The sequence below is a fragment of the Thamnophis elegans genome, chromosome 15 (assembly GCF_009769535.1).
Source record: "Thamnophis elegans isolate rThaEle1 chromosome 15, rThaEle1.pri, whole genome shotgun sequence".
NCBI lineage: Eukaryota > Metazoa > Chordata > Lepidosauria > Squamata > Colubridae > Thamnophis > Thamnophis elegans.
This window is the reverse complement of record NC_045555.1, coordinates 22,393,229-22,413,888: the sequence shown is the minus strand read 5'-3', so window position 1 is coordinate 22,413,888 and position 20,660 is coordinate 22,393,229. Positions and strand designations below refer to the sequence as shown.

Sequence of the window (20,660 nt, the reverse complement as noted above, 5' to 3'; positions counted from 1 at the left end):
AAAGTACTCGATGATTTAAACATTACAACAGGATGATTGTGCAAGGTGTGCAAATTTGGCAAGGATGAGAATTAGAGCTATGAGGAACACAGCCCAGGCCTATTGATGTGTGTGTATGTGTGTGTATGAGAGAGAGAGAGGGAGGGAGGGGGGAGGGAGGGAGGGAGGGAGGACACAACTAATTTTTGATGGTGATCTCCCATTTTGTGTCCTTCAGTTTTCTTTTGATCCCCAAAATAGGCAGTTGGCCTTATTTTCAGGGCGGTCTTATTATTTTTGAGGTGCAGGAGGTGGTGAGCGTGGTCACCTCATGGCAGCTGCTGTGTTGCAATATTTTTGCGGAAGAGCTTATTTTAGCACATGTGTTCAAAAGCCTAGATTGGGCTTATTATCCAGGGAGGTCTTATTTTGGGGAAAACAGGGTAGCCAAATATTGATGGATTTCAATTTGGATTATATTTGTTTTGTTTTATCATTTATTCTGCTTATTTTTGTAAGTTGCCCTTTTAGGGTGAAGAAAAAACAAACCCCAAGCCTAGTATTCAAAGAAAATATTTAATAGACACCTGGTGATGATTTTCTTCCTGGCCTGGTGTAAAAGGCATCTATTACGCATTATCATGAGCACTGAATAGTGCTCATTGTGCATAAATCGTGAGGAATTGGGGCAGTGCTGGGATTCAATTTTTTTTACTACCGGTTCTGTGGGCATGGCTTGGTGGTCATGGCATGGTGGGCACGGCTTGGTGGCCATGGCAGGGGAAGGTCCTGAGGGTGTGGTTTGGTGGACGTGGCAGGGGAAGGTTACTGCAAAATCCCCATTCCCTCCGATCAGCTAGGATTCGGGAGGCAGCGAATAGATGGGGGCTTGGCCAGCCAGAGATGGTATTTGCTGGTTCTCTGAACTACTCAAAATGTCTACTACCAGTTATCCAGAACTGTTCATAATCTGCTGAATACCACCTCTGAATTGGGGGCTCTTCAATTCTGTCCTCATTTATAGAGATAAGGAAATTCATCTCCTTTCATTCTGTATTCCCTTAAGAAAGAGATGAGATCTCCCTATTGGTGCATTAGGTAGAAGAAAGCTAACAGACCAGATCTTTCCACAGATCTTGGCAAAGGCAAAGAGATCAGGTAGATAGACATACAATACAAAACGTTTTCAAAGGTTTCATAGGCATAAATAATGCCATGACTAATAATTGCCCTGCTGTCAAGAAAAATCATAACATCAAAACTGTGTTTATGCAAGGCATCGGGCAAGTGTTCAATGAGCAACATCACTAACATATCTGATAGCCGCTGAAATTCATCCTTGACAAGGGACGGAGCGCCTCAGCAAATTTCCTCTAATAAGGTCTCTCAGGGCTTGGTTTTCATAGCTACAACAAACAGGGAAAGGCCAAGTCCTCAGGCTTATAACGAGTCAACACAAAACAATGAAACCCAAGATCAAAGGAAAGGAAAGGGGAAGGGAGGGAGGAGAGGGAGGGAAGAAGGGAAAGGGAGAGGAAGGAAGGAGACAGACGGTGAGTTAGGAAAGAAGTGAGACAGGAAGGGAGGAAGGAAGGAAGCAATGAGAGGGAGAGAGGGGGGGAGACTGTCTTGGGAAGAAAGATAAGAAGAAAGGAAGCAATGAGAGGAAGGAAGGAGAGAAAGAAGAAAAAGAGGGAAAGAGGGAGGAAGGAAGGAGACAGACAGTGTTAGGAAAAAAGTGAGGCAGGAAGGAAGGAAGCAATGGCAGGGAAGGAGGGAGGGAGGAGAGGAAGATGGAGGGATGAAGGAAGGAGACATAGCGAGTTATGAGAGAAGTGAGGCAGGAAGGAAGCAGTGAGAGGGAGAGAGGGAAGGAGGAAGACAGTGTCTTGAGAAGGAAGGGAGATAGGAAGGAAGGAGAGGGAGGAAGGGATGGATGGGTGGAAGGGAAGGAGTTAGGAAGGATTAGGCCCTTAGACTTACTGGTAAAATGGAGAGCTTGGGGAAGTTAAGCATGGTCTCCCATTCCCTCCTTAAATATTCCAGGGAGCCCACAAAGACGATGTGTTTGAGCTCGTGGTAGTGGAAGTTGCTGGCTCGGAGTGGCATCACAAAATTTCTCAGGCCTATCAGTGCCGACGTCATATCTCCAAATATACAAACCACCACATGGCCGCTGAGGACGGTCATAGCAGCTTCACTTCGGGTCTGGGGGGAAAAAAAACCAAAACCAGAATAAAAGGAGGAGAAAGGAGGAGTTAGAAGAAATGAAGAGTTTTCAAGGCCAGCAAAATTCATCAGTGGAAACAAGCACTCCTGTGCAGACCAGTGCATGAGAACACATGGAATTTGCTTCCACCATTTTACCTCAATGACATCTAACAGAGGATTAAATCAGTGGTGGGATTCACATTTTACTACCGGTTCTGTGGATATGGCTTGGTGGGAGTGGCAGGGAAGGATAAGGCAAAATCCCCTTTCCCTCCCAATCAGCTGGGACTCGGGAAGCAGAGAATAGGTGGGGGCAGGGCTATTCAGAGGTGGTATTTACTGGTTCTCTGAACTACTCAAAAATTCCGCTACCGATTCTCCAGAACCAGTCAGAACCTACTGAATACCACCTATGGATTAAATGCTCCAAGCTTAGGAAAAAAAACCATAGTGTTTGGAAGACAAAGAATATGGTAGCTTTATATAGCTACAGGTAGTCCTTGACTTACAACACTTCATTTAGTGACCATTCAAAGTGACACCGGCACTGAAAAAAGTGACTCAGGACCCTTTTTCACACTTACGACCATTGCAACATTCCCACAAATTCAGATGCTTAGCCACCAGTTCATATTTATGACCGTTACGCGATCCCTTTTTGCGACCTTCTGACAAGCCAATGGCGGAAGCCACATTCAGGTCACATAAGTGAGAACTGGGTGACTCACTTATCAACTGCAGTGATTCACTTAACAACCGAGGCAAGAGAAGTCATAAAGTAGGGCAAAATTCACTTAACAAATTTCTCAACCTCGGCAACAGAAATGTTAGGCTCAATGGCAGTCATAAGTTGGGGACTGCTTGTAGAATCCCGCATGGTTAGTGTAGAAGATGGGTCTCCAGCTCTGACAGCTTTAAGACCTGTGGAGTTCAGCTCCCAGAATTCCCCAGCCAGCCATATTGAAATCCACACATTTTAAAGTTGCCAAGTTCAGACAACCCTGGTACAGAAGATATGAGCCAGATCTTCAAAATAGAGAGACCAGTGATGGTGAATATTTTTTGCACCAAGTGCCCAAACCAGAATGGGCATGCATGTGTGCGCATGCGTGTGATGGAGCACCAGAAACCCGAAGTCCAGTTGGCTGGTGCACAATGACCTGTTCTTTGGCCAGTTTTGGCCATTTTCAGGCCATTTTGGGGGGCATTTTCAGGCCATATTTTGGTGCTTCAGTGCCCGCAAAGAAAAATGGCCTCAAAACAGGCCAAAAAATGGCCCAGAAAATAGCCTGGTTTTTGGTCATTTTTGGGGCTGTTTTCAAGGTCCCCAGCATCCGCGAAGACCAGCTGGCTGCTCCAGCGCCTGTGAAGAAAAATGGCCCCCATACACCCTGAAAATGGCTTGTTTTTGGCCGTTTTGGGGGCCGTTTTCAGGCAGTCTAGCACTCGCGAAGACCAGCTGGCTGGTGTGCGTGCCAGAAACCAGAAGAGCAGCTGGTGACAGCACATGTGCCCACAGAGAGGTTTCTGCAAGCCACCTCTGACATGCATGCCATAGGTTTGCCATCACGGATATAGATGCTATCTCATTCACATATTCTACCCAGGAATGGAGTAAGAAGGGATGACATTGGGGTGACAGAACATAAATAATAGTTGGCTGTTTGATCACACCATTATAACAATCATATTGATTTTTTTTTTACCATCTCCTGTCAACACCTCAGAATGAAACTCTCAGCCGAACTTACATTTCGATAGGGGAGTGTTATCATTTATGACAAAGATCCACTGGAAAAAGGAAACATTTATGTCATCTTGTAAGATTATTCTTATAACTCTGGTGGAATTATTTTCAGGTCAATGCATGTTGGAACCCCTTCAAGGGCACTGAAGTTATGAACGCTGATGCTATGATTACACAGTTGAACTAACATCATCTTGCAAATCTGAATCTTCTTGCATCCTTTAAATGCAAATTTCCTTTGGAAATACTATGGAATGGAACGGACAGTGGGAATTATTATTATTATTATTATTATTATTATTATTATTATTATTATTATTATTATTATACAATTGTATCACAGCGGCCAGTTGTTTCGCCAGATTTGGCATTGGTTACTAGTCGGGCCCCACCCAGGGGCCTAGGACGTCGTAACGTATTTTCGTAATATGCGTGCAGATCCAAGCAGTGCGGCTTTTTGCATTTGACTGATGGTGATTTTGTCAATTTTTAACTGTTTTAAATGTAATTCCAGTGCTTTTGGAATAGCACCCAGTGTGCCAATTACCACTGGAATTATCACTGCTGGTTTGTGCCATAGTCGTTGAATTTCGATTTTTAAATCCTGGTATCTTGCGATTTTTTCATGTTCCTTCTCGGCGACCCTGCTATCACCTGGTATTGAGATGTCTATGATTGTGACCTTATTTTTCTCAACCAGTGTGATGTCTGGTGTATTATGCGCCAGTATTTTGTCTGTTTGTATACGGAAATCCCACAAGATCTTGACCATCTGATTTTCGGTGACTTTTTCAGGCTGATGTTTGTTAACCAAGTTTGTTCACTGTCCATTTTATCTTTTATTTTTTCCAGAAATTGGCCATGCAGTGCTTTGTTCTGCCAACTCTCCATTCTTGATTTTATCACATCTTTTCTGTATTCTTGTTTCGTCTGTTGGGCCTTCAGTAGATTTTTGTTCTTTACTTCGATTAATAGATGTTCTTGACTTTCTTTTAGATAATCAGCCAGTGCATGTTTTTCTTCTTCAACTGTTTGCTTCACTTGTAATAATCCTCTGCCACCTGATTTTCGGGGCAGATATAGTCTCTCAGTATCACCACGTGGATGTAAACTGTAGTGCATTGTCATTAGTTTCCTGGTTTTTCGGTCCAAACGGTCCAAATCAGCTTGTGTCCCGTTAACTATACCAGGTGTGTATCTTATAACTGGTATTGCCCAGGTATTTATGGCCTTGATTGTATTTCCACCATTCAATTTAGATTTTAAAATTTTCCTAACTCTGTTGGTGTACTCTCGCCTGACAATAGATTTTACTTCTCCATGCTTGATGTTATCCAACTGCAGAATGCCTAAGTATTTGTAGGCTTCATTTTCTTTGCATTTAATTAATTGGCCATTGGGCATTTCAATTCCCTCACATGCAGTGATTTTGCCCCTTTTTATGGATAAAGTGGCGCATTTTTCCATGCCAAACTGCATTGAAATATCGGTGCTGAATAATATTAATAATATTTATTATTATTATACAATTGTATCACAGCGGCCAGTTGTTTCGCCGGATTTGGCATTGGTTACTAGTCGGGCCCCACCCAGGGGCCTAGGACGTCGTAACGTATTTTCGTAATATGCGTGCAGATCCAAGCAGTGCGGCTTTTTGCATTTGACTGATGGTGATTTTGTCAATTTTTAACTGTTTTAAATGTAATTCCAGTGCTTTTGGAATAGCACCCAGTGTGCCAATTACCACTGGAATTACCACTGCTGGTTTGTGCCATAGTCGTTGAATTTCGATTTTTAAGTCCTGGTATCTTGCGATTTTTTCATGTTCCTTCTCGGCGACCCTGCTATCACCTGGTATTGCGATGTCTATGATTGTGACCTTATTTTTCTCAACCAGTGTGATGTCTGGTGTATTATGCGCCAGTATTTTGTCGGTTTGTATATGGAAATCCCACAAGATCTTGACCATCTGATTTTCGGTGACTTTTTCAGGCTGATGTTCCCACCAGTTTGTTGCTGTTTTAATATAATAATTTTTGCACAAATTCCAATGGATCATTTGTGCTACTGAATTGTGCCGCAATTTATAATCAGTCTGCGCGATTTTTTTACAGCAGCTGAGTATGTGATCAACAGTTTCATCAGCTTCTTTGCAAAGTCTGCATTTGGCATCATCAGAGGATTTTTCGATTTTGGCCTTAATGGCATTTGTGCGGATAGCTTGTTCTTGCGCAGCCAGGATTAGTGACTCTGTTTCTTTCTTTAATGTACCTGTTTTTAACCATAACCAAGTTTGTTCACTGTCCACTTTATCTTTTATTTTTTCCAGAAATTGACCATGCAGTGCTTTGTTCTGCCAACTCTCCATTCTTGATTTTATCACATCTTTTCTGTATTCTTGTTTTGTCTGTTGGGCCTTCAGTAGATTTTTGTTCTTTACTTCGATTAATAGATGTTCTTGAGTGTCTTTTAAATAATCAGCCAGTGCATGTTTTTCTTCTTCAGCTGTTTGCTTCACTTGTAATAATCCTCTGCCACCTGATTTTCGGGGCAGATATAGTCTATCAGTATCACCACGTGGATGTAAACTGTAGTGCATTGTCATTAGTTTCCTGGTTTTTCGGTCCAAAAGGTCCAAATCAGCTTGTGTCCAGTTAACTATGCCAGCTGTGTATCTTATAACTGGTATTGCCCAGGTATTTATGGCCTTGATTGTATTTCCACCATTCAATTTAGATTTCAAAATTTTCCTAACTCTGTTGGTGTACTCTCGCCTGACAATAGTTTTTACTTCTCCATGCTTGATGTTATCCAACTGCAGAATACCTAAGTATTTGTAGGCTTCATTTTCTTTGCATTTAATTAGTTGGCCATTGGGCATTTCAATTCCCTCAGATGCAGTGATTTTGCCCCTTTTTATGGATACAGTGGCGCATTTTTCCATGCCAAACTGCATTGAAATATCGGTGCTGAATACTCGGACTGTATTTGTCAATGATTGGATTTCTATTTCTGACTTTCCATAGAGTTTCAAATCATCCATATATAGTAAATGCGAAATTTTTTCAGCTTTTTTGGCTGTTTGGTAGCCTAATTTCATTTTTTTTTAAGATTACTGATAGTGGGATCATTGCGATGATGAAGAGAAGAGGTGAAAGTGAATCACCCTGGAAAATTCCTCGCTTGATATTAACCATTCCGTAGCTCTCATTCCCTACTGCCAACTCAGTTCTCCATTGTTTCACTGCCTTTTCAGTAAAGGATGTAATATTTTTGCTAATGCCATTATTATTATTATTATTATTATTATTATTATTATTATTATTATTATTATGTGTCAGAAGCACCAAGATGCCTCTGGGTTGAAAGAATTAGCCAATGACATCACCATCGCCCGGGGGACGCCCAGTTGAGAGCTCTTTCATGTCCCCAGCAGGAGCTGGAGTGAAGGACGATAACTTAACCCCGTAGCTGTGGGTCTCGAACATGGGCTTGCTAACCTCCTGCCTAGCGTTCCAGCTGCTCAAGCCACTGTGCTCCTACCATGGAATTAAATGAATACAATTAAAGCTGAGAGCCACTGCTTATCTTTTCAAGAGAGATGAAGCTGATAGGACTCAACAGCTATCATTTGCGATTTGCAGGCCTGGTGTTGTAAAATCGCCTTAAGGAGGCAGGTTGCTCATAGAAATGTTTAAAAATGTGACTATTCCAAGTGCAGTTTGCATATGTTGCTATGAAGTCCTCCCTCCCTCCCGCCCTCCCTCCTTCCTTCCCTCCCTCCCTCCTTCCTTTCTCTTCCTTCCTTCCTTTCTCCTCCTTCCTTCCTCTTCCTTCCTCATTCCTTCCTCTTCCTTCACTCCTTTCCTCTCCCTCTCTCTCTATATATATGTTTGTGAGTGTGTGTACATGTATACAAATATAATCATAAATACACACACACACTTGCACACACGCATATACACACAGACACACAAACAGTACATATATTTTACACACACAGTGGCAAACCTGGTAAACGGATCTTCAATCATAACCAGACACGGAGGGATCTTCTAATGTCATTTTTTTTTTAACCATGCAAACTTCGTGAAGTGGAACATTAAGGTCATTAAGCGTCGTCTCTGTTTAAAATATACTTAAAATATTCTAGCTGACATCTGTCGCCCTCAGTTATTTAACAACGTATGGAGAACTTGTCCCTGGTGGTCTAATGAACACTGTGGCATGCATATCAATTTGAATCATTTTGAATCCAATCCTTAACAGTTTACTCAGTGGAACTGGCTGGTTTATTGATCGCTCAAATGCCAATACTGCAATCCCAGACAATGTCATGGTTATTATACAAGCTCCCCCGAGAATGAGAAGGAACAAGGTTCTGTCATATGATCGTTAGACTAAACCAGAGTTGTCACTATTATTGGTTGTGTTACTCAGCGGTCCAGGGAAATCTCAAAAAATCAAAATCTACCCCCACTAAATGAAGGGAAAATCCAGTGGGATTCAGTGTCGCACAGCCACAGGGTGAGTGGCGATGTGTAAGAGTGCTGGTGCGACGCACAAGCAGATGAACATAAGTGACGCAAACGTTTGGCAAAACTAACGGAGTCAGAAGTAACAAGGTAATTAGATTAGATTAATCAAGTCAGTTTGATGGCTGTCCCCAACAGAAATCCAGGGGATCCTTTGAAACTCTAAGCAGAATCTTTACATATCCTAGCTGATAGGAGGTGATCTCAGAGAAACGTTGCACTGGATGGCACCTCTGGATAAATGCGAAATAAAAATAGCTCTCAATCACTGGATAACGAAGGCAAAAAGAGAGAGAAACATCCTTGTAGTACAGCACATTCAAATGTAACCGGAACAAAAATTGGACAGAACGCAAGAGGAAAAATGCTGGTTTTTGAAGCAGCTCGTTCTCTCCCCCCCCCCCCCCTACTTAGATTTGCCTTGAAAAAGGTGGGGAAAATGAAGGGTTTTTTTTTTAAAAGCAGAAATGGATGAATGTAAGGACAAGCGCAAGGAGCAAGATACACAAATTGGGGGGTGGGGGGGAATTCCAGCTTTCCACACAACCTTGAAAATAGATGCCACATGTTAATTGTCATATGAAGGTTAATGAAAAGGTTCCTTAAAACAATTTTTATTCCGTCATTGGGTAGAAAGAAGAGTGAGGTCAACGTGTTCTCCAAAGCACCTGAAGGGTAGGACAAGAAGAAATGGGTGGAAACTAATCAAGGAGAGAAGCAACCTAGAACTAAGGAGGAAATTCCCTCATAGTGAGAACAATTAACTAGTGGAACAGCTTGCCTTCAGAAGCTGTGGGTGCTCCATCACTGGAGGCTATTAAAAAGAGATTGGACAATCATTTGTCTGGAATAGTATAGGGTCTCCTGCTTGAGCAAGGGGTTGGATTAGAAGTCCTTCAAAGTCCCTTCCAAATCTGTTATTCTGAATCTTGAAAAAAAAGCCAGACTGCTCCTTTACTGAAACTACAAGGAATCACCTGATGGTTCCAAAGAAGTCATGAAAGAAAGAAAGAAAGAAAGAAAGGGATGGAGGGAGGGAGGGAGGGAGGAGAGAGGGAGGAAGGGAAGAAGAATGGAAGGAAGGAGGGAGAGAAGGAAGGATGGAAAGGAGGGAGGGAAGGAGGGAAGGAAGAAAGAAAGAAAGAAAGAAAGGAGAGATGGAGGGCAGAAGGAGGGAAGGAAGAATAGAAGGAAAGAAGGAGGGAAGGAAGGAAAGACAGGAGGGAGGGAAGGAGGGAGGGAATGAAGGAAGGAAGAAAGAAAGAAGAGACAGAGGGAGGGGGAGGGAAGGAAGAATAGAAGGAGGGAAGGAGGGAGGTTAAGAAGAATGGAAGGAAGGAGGGAATGGGAGAGAGGGAGGGAAGGAAGGAATATGGAAAGAAAGAAAGAAAGAAAGAACACATGCAGAGAGAGAGATTATAATTTTTTTTGAAGTTCTAGGCAATGAATAAATTGCAAGCCATGGTGGCACAGTGGTTAGAATGCAGTACTGCAAGCTAATTCACTGCTCACTGCCCGCAGTTTGATCCTGACCAGCTTGAGGTTGAGTCAGCCTTACATCCTTCTGAGGTGGGTAAAATGAGGACCCAGATTGTTGGGGGCAAATAGGCTGACTCTGTCAACCACTTAGAGAAAACTGTAAAGCATTGTGAAGCGGTATATAAGTCTAAGTGCTATTATTATTAGCTGCTACTTCTATGTTTCCTACATTTTAACGTCCTGATCCATATAAAGAAGATTTGGCTCAGTACTTGTGGCTACTACTTATGATCCTCTCCCTGTGGATATCTCTATATTAAATACTGTACCTTTATACATCCTTGAACAATTAATTGCCATGTAGATAAAGGGTAGCACGAAGGAGGTGCATACATATCTCTAATGATAACATACGACTTTGGATGACAGTAATCAAAGGTACAATATTGATCAAAAGTATCCAATAACTCATATATCACGTTTTAAATGTTGATTGGGGTTTTAGCGGCTCCATCACACTGATAGTGTCGTTATAGAGCATTAATTGCAAGTGACATATATGGAGAATTTAATGATCCTGTGAATTTTTCCTATGACAAATGATCGGAGTGAATGCATTAATTAAGAAACCAAATGGCTCCATTGAATAGTTTCTAATTATCAGCTTGGCGCTTCAGGGTTAATTAGTTTGGATATAGTTATGTTATACAGCACACTAGTGTGGCCACAATTCTGGTCACCATGATACAAAAAAGATGCTGAGACCTTAGAGCAGAGGTGTCAAACTTGATTTCATTGAGGGCTGCACCAGAGTTGTGTTTGACCTTGAAGGGGCTGTGTGTGTGTGGCCAGGATGGAGGTGACCAGCTCGACATCACTCATGTCAGGGGTGCCTGTGGTGGCCCAAGTGCTCTGCCAGCAAAAATGGGCTCCCGAGCTCTGTTTTTGGCTGCCACGGCCTTTGCTCACTGCCAGTGGTTCGATACTGACTGGCTCAAAGTTGACTCATCATCCTTCCGAGGCTGGTAAAATGAGAGCCCAGTTTGTTGGGGGCAACAGGCTGACTCTGTAAACCGGTTAGACAGAGCTGTAAAGGACGATGAAGATCCTATATATAAGATCCTGACTGGCTCAAGGTTGATTCAGCTCGAGCTTCGTTTTCACTGGCAGAGGGTTGCAGGAAGCCAGGGCAGCCAAAAACAGAGCTCGGGAGCCCATTTTTGCTGGCAGAAGCACTGCAGGCCAGTCGTTCACTATTTCCAGGGCAGCCCATGGGCTGGATCCGGCCCCTAGGCCTTGAGTTTGACATCCCTGCCTTAAGGAGTGTGCAAAGAAGAGGAAGGGAGATCTTCAGCTTTGGACCAAGGTTGGACTACAACAGTGGTGGGATTCAGCCGGTTTGCACTATTCAGGAGAACCAGTTGTTAACTTTCTAAGCAGTTCGGAGAACCAGTTGTTGGAAGACATCTCCTTGTGTTTTTTCCCCCACTTTGCAGGGCTAATCCTGTAAGGAAGGCAGGATGGGAACATTCTGGTGTTGTTTCTAGCCTAATCTTTATTGCCCTGATTACAGAAACTGCCTCTCCAGTTAACCCTTATTACATTGTAACAGCTACAGCGAAGTGCCCATCAACCTGAGTGACGTTGAGTTGGCCATGCCTACCCAGTCACATGACCACCAAGCCATGCCTACCCAGCAGGTCATTAGGACAAAGAACCAGTTGTTAAATTATTTGAATCCCACCACTGGACTACAAGGTGTCTGAGGTATCTTCCAGTCCTATGATTTATGTTCTATGTTCTACAGTTATTTACTGTACTGCACTTAACAGCCCCCCCCCCATCTTTTAAACCTGAAAGCAGAAACTGAAAATCAGCTCTGACTCTTCCAGGGGAAAGGATGACCATGAAAATCACACTTATAGAATGTGACTTATGAAAAGACACAGGAAACATGTGTGGGCTTGTCAATTGTCCTATTGGTTTCATTCAATTGTCAAAAAATCTGTTGCTATGCTTTTGCAAAAAAAAAAAAAAAAAAAAAAAAAGGAGACTGAATTCAACCCAGTGGCATCAGATTAGCTAGTTAGAATCACCTGTCAAATTTGATTTGGAGAGTTAGCTTAATGAGTCAGTCAAATTACCACTGAATTTCTGAAACGACCATCTACGCAGCTCTAATTGCAGACACTAAACACAGAAGAGTAAATCTCAATAAGTCCCAAACTCATTAAGACCATCAACAATTGTGAAAATGGCTAGGAAGTCACAGAAAATGTAGTAGTCCACAGATTTCTCATTGGTGTGGATTCTTAGCACACCGAAGTGGTCCTGGCCAACGTCAAAAACACAAAAGAGTCTGGAGGAAAGTCAATATAATTCAATCTGACTATACAATATAGCAATAGCCCTTAGACTTACATGCCACTTCATAGTCCTTTAACACCCACTCTAAGTGGTTTAGAGAGTCAGCCTATTGCCCCCAACAATCTGAGTCCTCATTTAACCAACCTCGGAAGGATGGAAGGCTGAGTCAACCTTGAGCCAGTCAGGATCAAACTCCTGGCAGTGAGCAGAGTTAGCCTGCAATACTGCAGTCTAACCACTGCGCCACGATGACTCACTTAACAAACAGCAACATAAATTTTGGGCTCAATTGTAATTGTAGGATGAGGACTACTTGTAACAGGATAGAAAGATTTATAAAAGGGGGGAAATCATTACAAAAGAACGAGTAGAGGTTGAGTTTATGTAAAGGTAACTATGCAAGGGTAAAAATAATTGCAATTTGAAGAAGGGTTTTAATGTAAATACATTAACTTTAGGAGAACCAGTACTTGAGAGTCAGTATCGAACTCCTGGCAGTGAGCACAATTAGCCTGCAATACTTCATTCCCACCACTGGGCCACTGCAGCTCTTGAAATTGCAATGCTTCCTTTTCTTCAAATACTCACCAAAATAACCTTGTCAATCTCCTTTGAGGGACACCAATGAAACATTCCTGTGGAGTCATATTTTTTCACGTTGCAATCCATGTTGTCAACTTGTTCGTTGCCAGGAATTAATAAAGGATCATGTCTGAGCAAGAAAATACATTGGGATTAATATAAGCCCAAATCATAACAAAGAATAAAACATGGACTATGCTGTGCCATGCCCACATTCAAGAACCAAGGAAAATGTGAGAGTGGTTTCGGTGCTCCTTGCTTGTTTTGATGAACAGGAACAATTGCAGTTACAGTTGGTTTTCTTTTATCTTGAAACACACATCTCTTTCCCCCAAGTAGACACCATAAGAGCTTCCATTAGTATCTTCAAGGAAGGAAAAGAATTAGAAACCAACACCCCATTCTGATCAATCAGCATAAGTGGGGGAAGAAAGTCAATTGTCCGCTTGTGTTACATACAATATCTGATGAGACTCTTTTGAAACTTTAATAGGCTATAAATATTTCAAAATTTGCCCAATGTTATTTTGGATCCTCAGCCTGAAGAAACCAATACCCCATCCTGATCAAGCAGCATTGGTGGGGGTGGGAGGGTGTCAATTGTCTGTGTTACATATAATATCTGATTCATGATGAATGTATCTTTTCTTTTATGTACACTGAGAGCATTTGCACCAAAGACAAATTCCTTGGCCAATAAGGAATTCTATTCTATTCTATTCTGTAATTCTATTCTATTCTGTAATTCTATTCTGTTCTGTAATTCTATTCTATTCTATTCTATTCTGTTCTATCCTCTTCTATTCTATTTCAATTCCACCCCACTCTATTCTGCATTCCATTCCATTCTGATGGGACTCATTTGAAAGTGTAATAGGCTATATGCTAAATATTTTAAAATGCTCCCCACCTTATTTTGGATCCTCAATCTAAATCTTTCAATTACATCAATTATAGCAAACTGACTACCAAGATTCATATCCAGAATGCATGACTTTCCAGAGACATTTTCATTTTTCTAAAAGTTCATATTTAAATGCAACATCTAGTCAAGGCCCTATGCAAAATGAGTGCACATTCTAGAGCGGATATCTGTCGCATTATCCTTCAAATGTTATGTGGCTCCAGAGAAAGATTCTACAAAATATGTACAGCTTTTAGAGTTCAGGTTATTGTTGTTGTTTTAACAGGTGTGAATGCAAAAGCCATTTCTGAAATTAAACAGTTACTAGGTGAATATCCTCATATCAACCTTGTATTAGAAGAGCTACTGCAATTACCCTTACCTGCATGAATATTGGTTCAGGAGTTAGCCAAATGGTGACAAAATACAAGGGGAATTCATTAAATTTACAGATGACACTAATAGCAATAGCACTTAGACTTATATACCGCTTCACAGTACTTTTACAGTTCTCTCTAAGCAGGTTACAGAGTCAGCCTCTTGCCCCCAACAATCTGGCTCCTCATTTTACCCACCTCGGAAGGATGGAAGGATGAGTCAACCTTGAGCCTGGTGAGATTCGATCTGCCAAACTGCTGGCAGCCAGTAGTCAGCAGTCTACTAGCCTGCAGTACTGCACTCTAACCACTGCACCACCACGGCTCACTAAAACAGCAGGAATAGCCAAACCCCCAGAAAATGGGTTCGAGATCCAAAAGGATCTGAACAAACTTGAACACTGGGCCCTATCTAGCAAAATGAAATTCAGCCTAGAGAAAGGTAAGGTTTTACGTCTAGGCAAGAAAAATCAAAAGCATAGGTACAGATTAGATGAAACCTGGCTATAGTAGCAGTAACTGTGAGAGGGATCTTGAAGCCCTAGTTGAAAATTACTTAAATATGAGCGGGCAGTGTGGAGCAGGAGCCAAAAAAGCCAACACAATCCAACATTGCATTAACAAAGGGATAGAATCAAGTTCACATGAAATCTTAGTACCGCTTTATAAAGCCTTAGTAAGGCCACACTTAGAATACTGCATCCAGTTTTGGTCACCATATTATAAAAAAAAAAAGATGCAGAGACTGTGAAAAGAGTGCAGACTTCAGTTAAGATGATTAGGGGGCTGGGGGCTAAAACATATGAAGAACGGTTGCAGGAATCAGACAGCTGGAATGGTAGAGGGTTTCTTGTTTGTGCAGTAGATTGGACTAGAAGACCTCCAAGGTCCCTTCCAACTCTGTTATTCTGTTAAATATTTTGAATGAGTTCCTCCTAACTGTCTTTAGATCCAGAATAGATACTGCTTCTGTGCAGTGACACCTTTTCTGCTTTTCTAAATAGAATAGAGTAGAGTAGAATTACAATTACAGAATCAATAGAATAGAATAGGAATAGAATAGGAATAGTGTAGAATTATAGAATAAATAGAATAGAATAAAGACATTTAACAGAATAGAGTAGACTAGAGTAGAATAGAATAGGTAAAGGTAAAGGTTCCCCTTGCACATATGTGCTAGTTGTTCCCGACTCTAGGGGGCATTGCTCATCTCTATTTTAAAGCCGAACAGCCAGCGCTGTCCAAAGATGTCTCTGTGGTTATGTGGCCGGCATGACTAAACACCGAAGACACAAGGAACACTATTACCTTCCCACCAAACGTTTTTTCTACTTGCATTTTTTAAATGCTTTCGAACTGCTATGTTGGCAGAAGCTGGGACAAGTAACAGGAGCTCACTCTGTTATGCGGCACTAGGGATTCAAACTGCCGAACTGCTGACCTTTCTGATCGACAAGCTCAGCGTCTTAGCCACTAAGTCACTGCGTCCCCAGAATAGAATACAAGACATTTAACCCGCCTCCCCAAAAAGGATAAGGTCCTATTATTTTAGAACAAATCGTGCATTTTGAAAGAAAATCTTGAAAAGAAGATTGTGCTGGCTTTCAATGCATCACCTCAGGTTTGTACAAAGAAATAAACCCAAAGCAATGGAATGCTTGTTTTACAAAATCAACCGTGGCTCTTCTCATATCTATAGCTCCAAATACCCAGCTCCTCTGTACATCTACCCAAAAATTATGCGCACTGAAGTTCCAGCACAGAAGAAAGTAAAAATGTTCTGAGTTTTCCAGAGCAGATAATGCTGCTTATGATCAATGAAGCTCAAGAGCCACAGTAAATGCAATGCTATAACTCATAGAAAGGCTACCTCGAACAAAACCACAAATTCCTTTTCCAGAAAACTTGCCGTGGGAGACTTTATATATATAAAGTCACAACCCCTGGTATGCCCAAATATGGGAGGAAGTTCACTGCTTCCATTCTTCCATCAGCACAAATACAACATATATATATATATATATATTTATATGTATGTATGTATATATGTATGTATGTATGTATGTATGTATGTATGTGTCAATTTACTTTATATAGAGTACTAGCAACAGTAATAATACTGTTTAGATATATATAATATATATATAATAATACTCTCTTGACTTCTAAGATTTACACATACATTGTAATTATAATCTGTATATAAAAGGAAAGTACCACTCACTCATCACAAAATCTCCAGAACCGTAAAGCCTACTAACTTGAAATTTGGCGTGTAAGTTCCTCTCAGCTTCTACATGCCCGCTAAGAAGGGATTTTTTTGAAATTACCATCATATCATTACTAATTCTTATACAGTAATTAACATGCTCTGATGTTAAGGAGTTCTACTCCCCCTCCCCACCTGAAAGGAACTCTGTTCCATATGCCAGTTGCTTCACATTCCGTTACCTCAGTTCAAACTGGCAGACATTCCACTCTTTCACACAGGAGTGGTCTGGGGCTCCTTACAGTACTAAATGACAGCTACCGGTTCGGTGAGTCTGCTACCGAGTGTGGACTTTGCTCGCACTTTGCATGTGCCCACATATGCCTAAAACATGCATGTGTGCCTGAGGCGCGCCCGTGCAGCGCTAAAAAAGCCTTTCAAGTCTGCAAAGGTAAGTAGAATGGCAAGGGAGGAGGGAATCTGCTGTGCCACCCAATTAGATTAGCTAGAAAGCAGGAAATCTTGACGATTCTAGCTAATATAAATTATGCATCACAGCTGATCATTGCCCAGCTGATTATCAGAAACACCGGTTTGCCTGAACTGGTAGCTTTTCACCCCTGAACCTCCCCTTCATTGTGTCAAGAAGTTTACAAATTTCATTATGATCCATGTCCACATATCATATCGAGCCAATAATGTCTTCAGTGTATGTTGAAGTTGTGGATATGCAACATTTCTTTTTTTTTTATGCGCTCCTTACGGTGGTCTTGTTTTTAAGGGAGGAAGGACAGTGGTGTTTGGTTTCCCCTTCAGATCCGGTGGGTAACTTCCCCTGCCTTTCCTACTCTCGCTTCTAACTGCCCTAACAAATTGTGGCAATTAGCATGTGGTTAGTGAGACTGCAGGCAGCCAAAGCAGGTGGTGCTAATAATTGAAAAAGCATTTAGAGCTTTTACACCCCAGCTGAATATTTCATAATCCGAGGCATGTTTCACCATTTACTCAGTGGGCCTCTGTCACTTCAATCTTCTCTGACTATTGTGACTGGCGCTCGAAAGCTCCACCAAGCCAAGATGACAGTTTGTCACAGGCAAGGTCCTCTTTGCCGGGCTTGGCTGCAAAGATTGTCACGCCGCTGTGAGAGAATGCAGCAAACGTTTTGTGACTAATACACTCACCTTTTGTCATCTAGCATTAGCTGTTCCTAAGGTCCTCTCCACTCAGCACCAAGAGCAGTAAATTGGAGGGTCTCTCTCTCTCTTCCTCTTTCTCTCTCTTTCACTCCCTCTTCCTCCCCTCTCTTACTCTTTCTCTCTTTCACCTCCTCTCTTTCTTCTCCTTCTTCTTCTCTCTCTACCTCCCTCTTCCTCCCGCTTTTTTCCTCTCTTTCTCTCTCCCCCTCTCTCTTTCCATCCTTCACTCCACCTCTTTCTTCTTCTCTCCCTCCCTCTTCCTCCTGCTTCTCTTCCTCTTTCTCTCTCCCTCTCTCTTTCCCTCCCTCACTCCTCCTCCTTTCTCTCTTTCTCTCCCTCCCTCTTCCTCCCACTTCTCTTCCTTTCTCTCCCTCTCTTTCCCTTCCTCTCTCCTTCTCCTTCTCCTTCTTCACACACAGACATACACACAGACACACACAGCTCAGGCAGGAAACCCTAGACCAGTTGTCAAGCATCTGAATTTTGATTACGTGACCACGGGGATGCCACGATGGTCATAAGTGTGAAAAATGGTTGTAACCTGGAACAGTCACTAAATGAGCCATGGTGAGGCGCAGCCTACCTCTATGTATAGCTTTAGAAAACTTTCCTGAAAATTAGAGGAAATTGATGCTGCATGTGGAACAAAAAGTGTGTATCAGGATAGAACATGGTTTCTGCATCAATGCCTACTACAAGATCTTTCTTTCCCCCCCCCCTCTCTCCCCCCCCTCCCCCCCTCTCTAGGGACCCTTTTAATAATATTTTCTGGCTGATCACAACTTTTACAAGAAAACTCAGCAATGAAATGTCCATGTTTTCAGCATGTTTTAGAAGCCATTTGTCAAATTAAACAGACAAGGACGTGGACGGACCTTCAGCTTAGCTAGCCATACTTAGTAGCTTACAACAGAGAACTGAGCCATCCATAAATATTAAACTGGTACTAATTTGACATTTTATCTGCTTTAGCACACATCTATATTTTTTTTGTACCCATTTTTCAAATTTAGGAATGCAAACAAATTCCGCACACTTCACCTCACTCCTTCCTTGTAAGTTGTTTTTCAAAAATGTATATAGCACCTACACGCTGTTTTCATAGGAACATTTCTGAAAATGCTCTGTTATTTACCCCACCTTTCTACTAAGAACCTGTGAACTTGATTTTTGTAAGGTATTTTCATTTTGTACGCAATTCTATGCCATACATTTTGTACACCTTTTTTTTCCGATCCACAAATGCATTGGAAAACATGAAGAAATAAAAACACTTAAGGTGGAATGATAGCATTTCATCCTCCAGTAAATTTCTCCTCTATTCCTAGCAAAAGAAGTTGCAAAAGAAGAATACTGCGTTTCCAAGTTGTCTCCATTTTTATGCAGCTCTCATCACAGCCAATTTGCACATATTTTATGAAAATGATGTGAGGATGTTCAGCCTTCAGTTTGCTTTTATCTATCAGCAGTCCCTCCCTTTTTTTGGGGGGGGGGATATAAGCATTTAGCTACGTGGGGAACTTCTTTGCCATATCTGAAAACCACACATCAGTGAGTCTTCCACTTGATTATTTTTATTTTCTATTGTAGATAAAAGGCGTATTTTGTCTAAATTATAGCAATAGCATTTAAGACTTATATACTGTTCCATAGTGCTGTTTTGACCTAGGCTTCTCCAAAAAAGCATGAATCCTGGTCCCAACAAACCCCTTTTTATTAAATGAATGTGAATTTCTCTCACACAGACCTTATCTAGCTTGGAAAGCTGCCATGTAAATATTTTCCAAATGCAGTGCTGTGCAAGGAAAGACTTGGCACAGAGTCTCTGAGATTCACGGACAGATCTTCACACTCCTGAAATGAATGAATGAACGGACTGGTTCCTGCAAAAGCCCACTCCCCTTTCGCTCCTCTTTTATTACCTAGGGGAAGGGCCATTCACCGTCCACCTGTGACTTTACTCCCAAGTTGACCCTGATTTCTTAGCTGTTCTTTTCTTCTGACAGCGCTGCACATGCGCACACTGGGAACAGGCTCCAGCTGTTCCTCTGCCTCACTGTTGTCTAGCTCCAAAGGCAGCTGAGAGCTGCCAGATGGCCTTGACCAATGCAGAGCCCTCGTGCAAGCCTTCTCCAGTCTCCAGGACTGGCCCATGTTCCTCCCCAACCTCCTCACTTTCCGACTCTGCTGCCAGCTTTGCTGGCCGATGGTGGGCCACAAGTGCATTAAAGGACTCTCTGAGCACATTTAGCATAATATCCCCAACAATCTGGGTCCTCGTTTTACCAACTTCAGCAGGATGGAAGGCTGAGTCAACCTTGAGCTACTCAGGATCGAATTACTGGCACTGAGCAGTGAATTAGCTTGCAATACTGCATTCTAACCACTGGGCCACTACAGCTCATTGAAGGTCTGGCCAATTAATAACTCAGTATATGTTAATACTGAGAGCGAGTGTTGAAATGGCAACGATATTTTAGACTAGGTGAAGGAAGACCCAGGGTTGAGGTCATTCAGTATCTATCTATCTATCTATCTATCTATCTATCTATCTATCTATCTATCTATCTATCTATCTATCTATCTATCTATCTATCATCTATATATCTCTCTCTCTGTGTGTATGTGTGTGTGTGTGTGTTCCAGCATAAATCTGGAACACCTTGAGCAATTTCAACCAAATTTGGTACACAGATTACTTACTCTCTGGAACCAAATACTGTGGGAGTAAGATACCCCTAGCACCCCACAGGGTGGTGGTGTTCTGTTAAGATACAGCCTGTTGCGCCTTAAAATGGCTTCTACTGTACTGCCTTAAAATGACTTCTACTGTACAGCACAGTGGAGTTGCCATGGTAACGGCTTCATGGTACTCCACAAGGGGGCTCCCTCTGGTAAGGGGAAAAATCCAACGTTAGAAATTACGTTTGGTCCGGATATTTGTGAAAGTCTAAAACAGGATTGGGATAAACAACCACCCGGGAATGCCGGGTTAACAGCTAGTATTATATAAAGTATTATTGCTTCATGTTAAAGTCAAACTAGAACCAACTGCTATTTCTCAAAATAGTTCT

At 41.9% G+C, this 20,660-nt stretch overlaps 1 protein-coding gene across 1 annotated transcript in view; it reads right to left on the bottom strand.

Annotated features, from left to right (window-relative positions):
• LOC116518577 (calcium-activated potassium channel subunit alpha-1) overlaps positions 1-20,660 on the bottom strand; it is a 91,082-nt gene that overhangs the window by 64,743 nt on the left and 5,679 nt on the right. Inside the window, exons 2-3 of the mRNA XM_032232078.1 lie at positions 12,907-13,030; positions 1,963-2,187 (exon numbers count right to left, since the gene is read on the bottom strand). Coding sequence (XP_032087969.1) covers positions 1,963-2,187; positions 12,907-13,030 — 349 coding nt within the window. The remainder of the gene's footprint in view (positions 1-1,962; positions 2,188-12,906; positions 13,031-20,660) is intronic.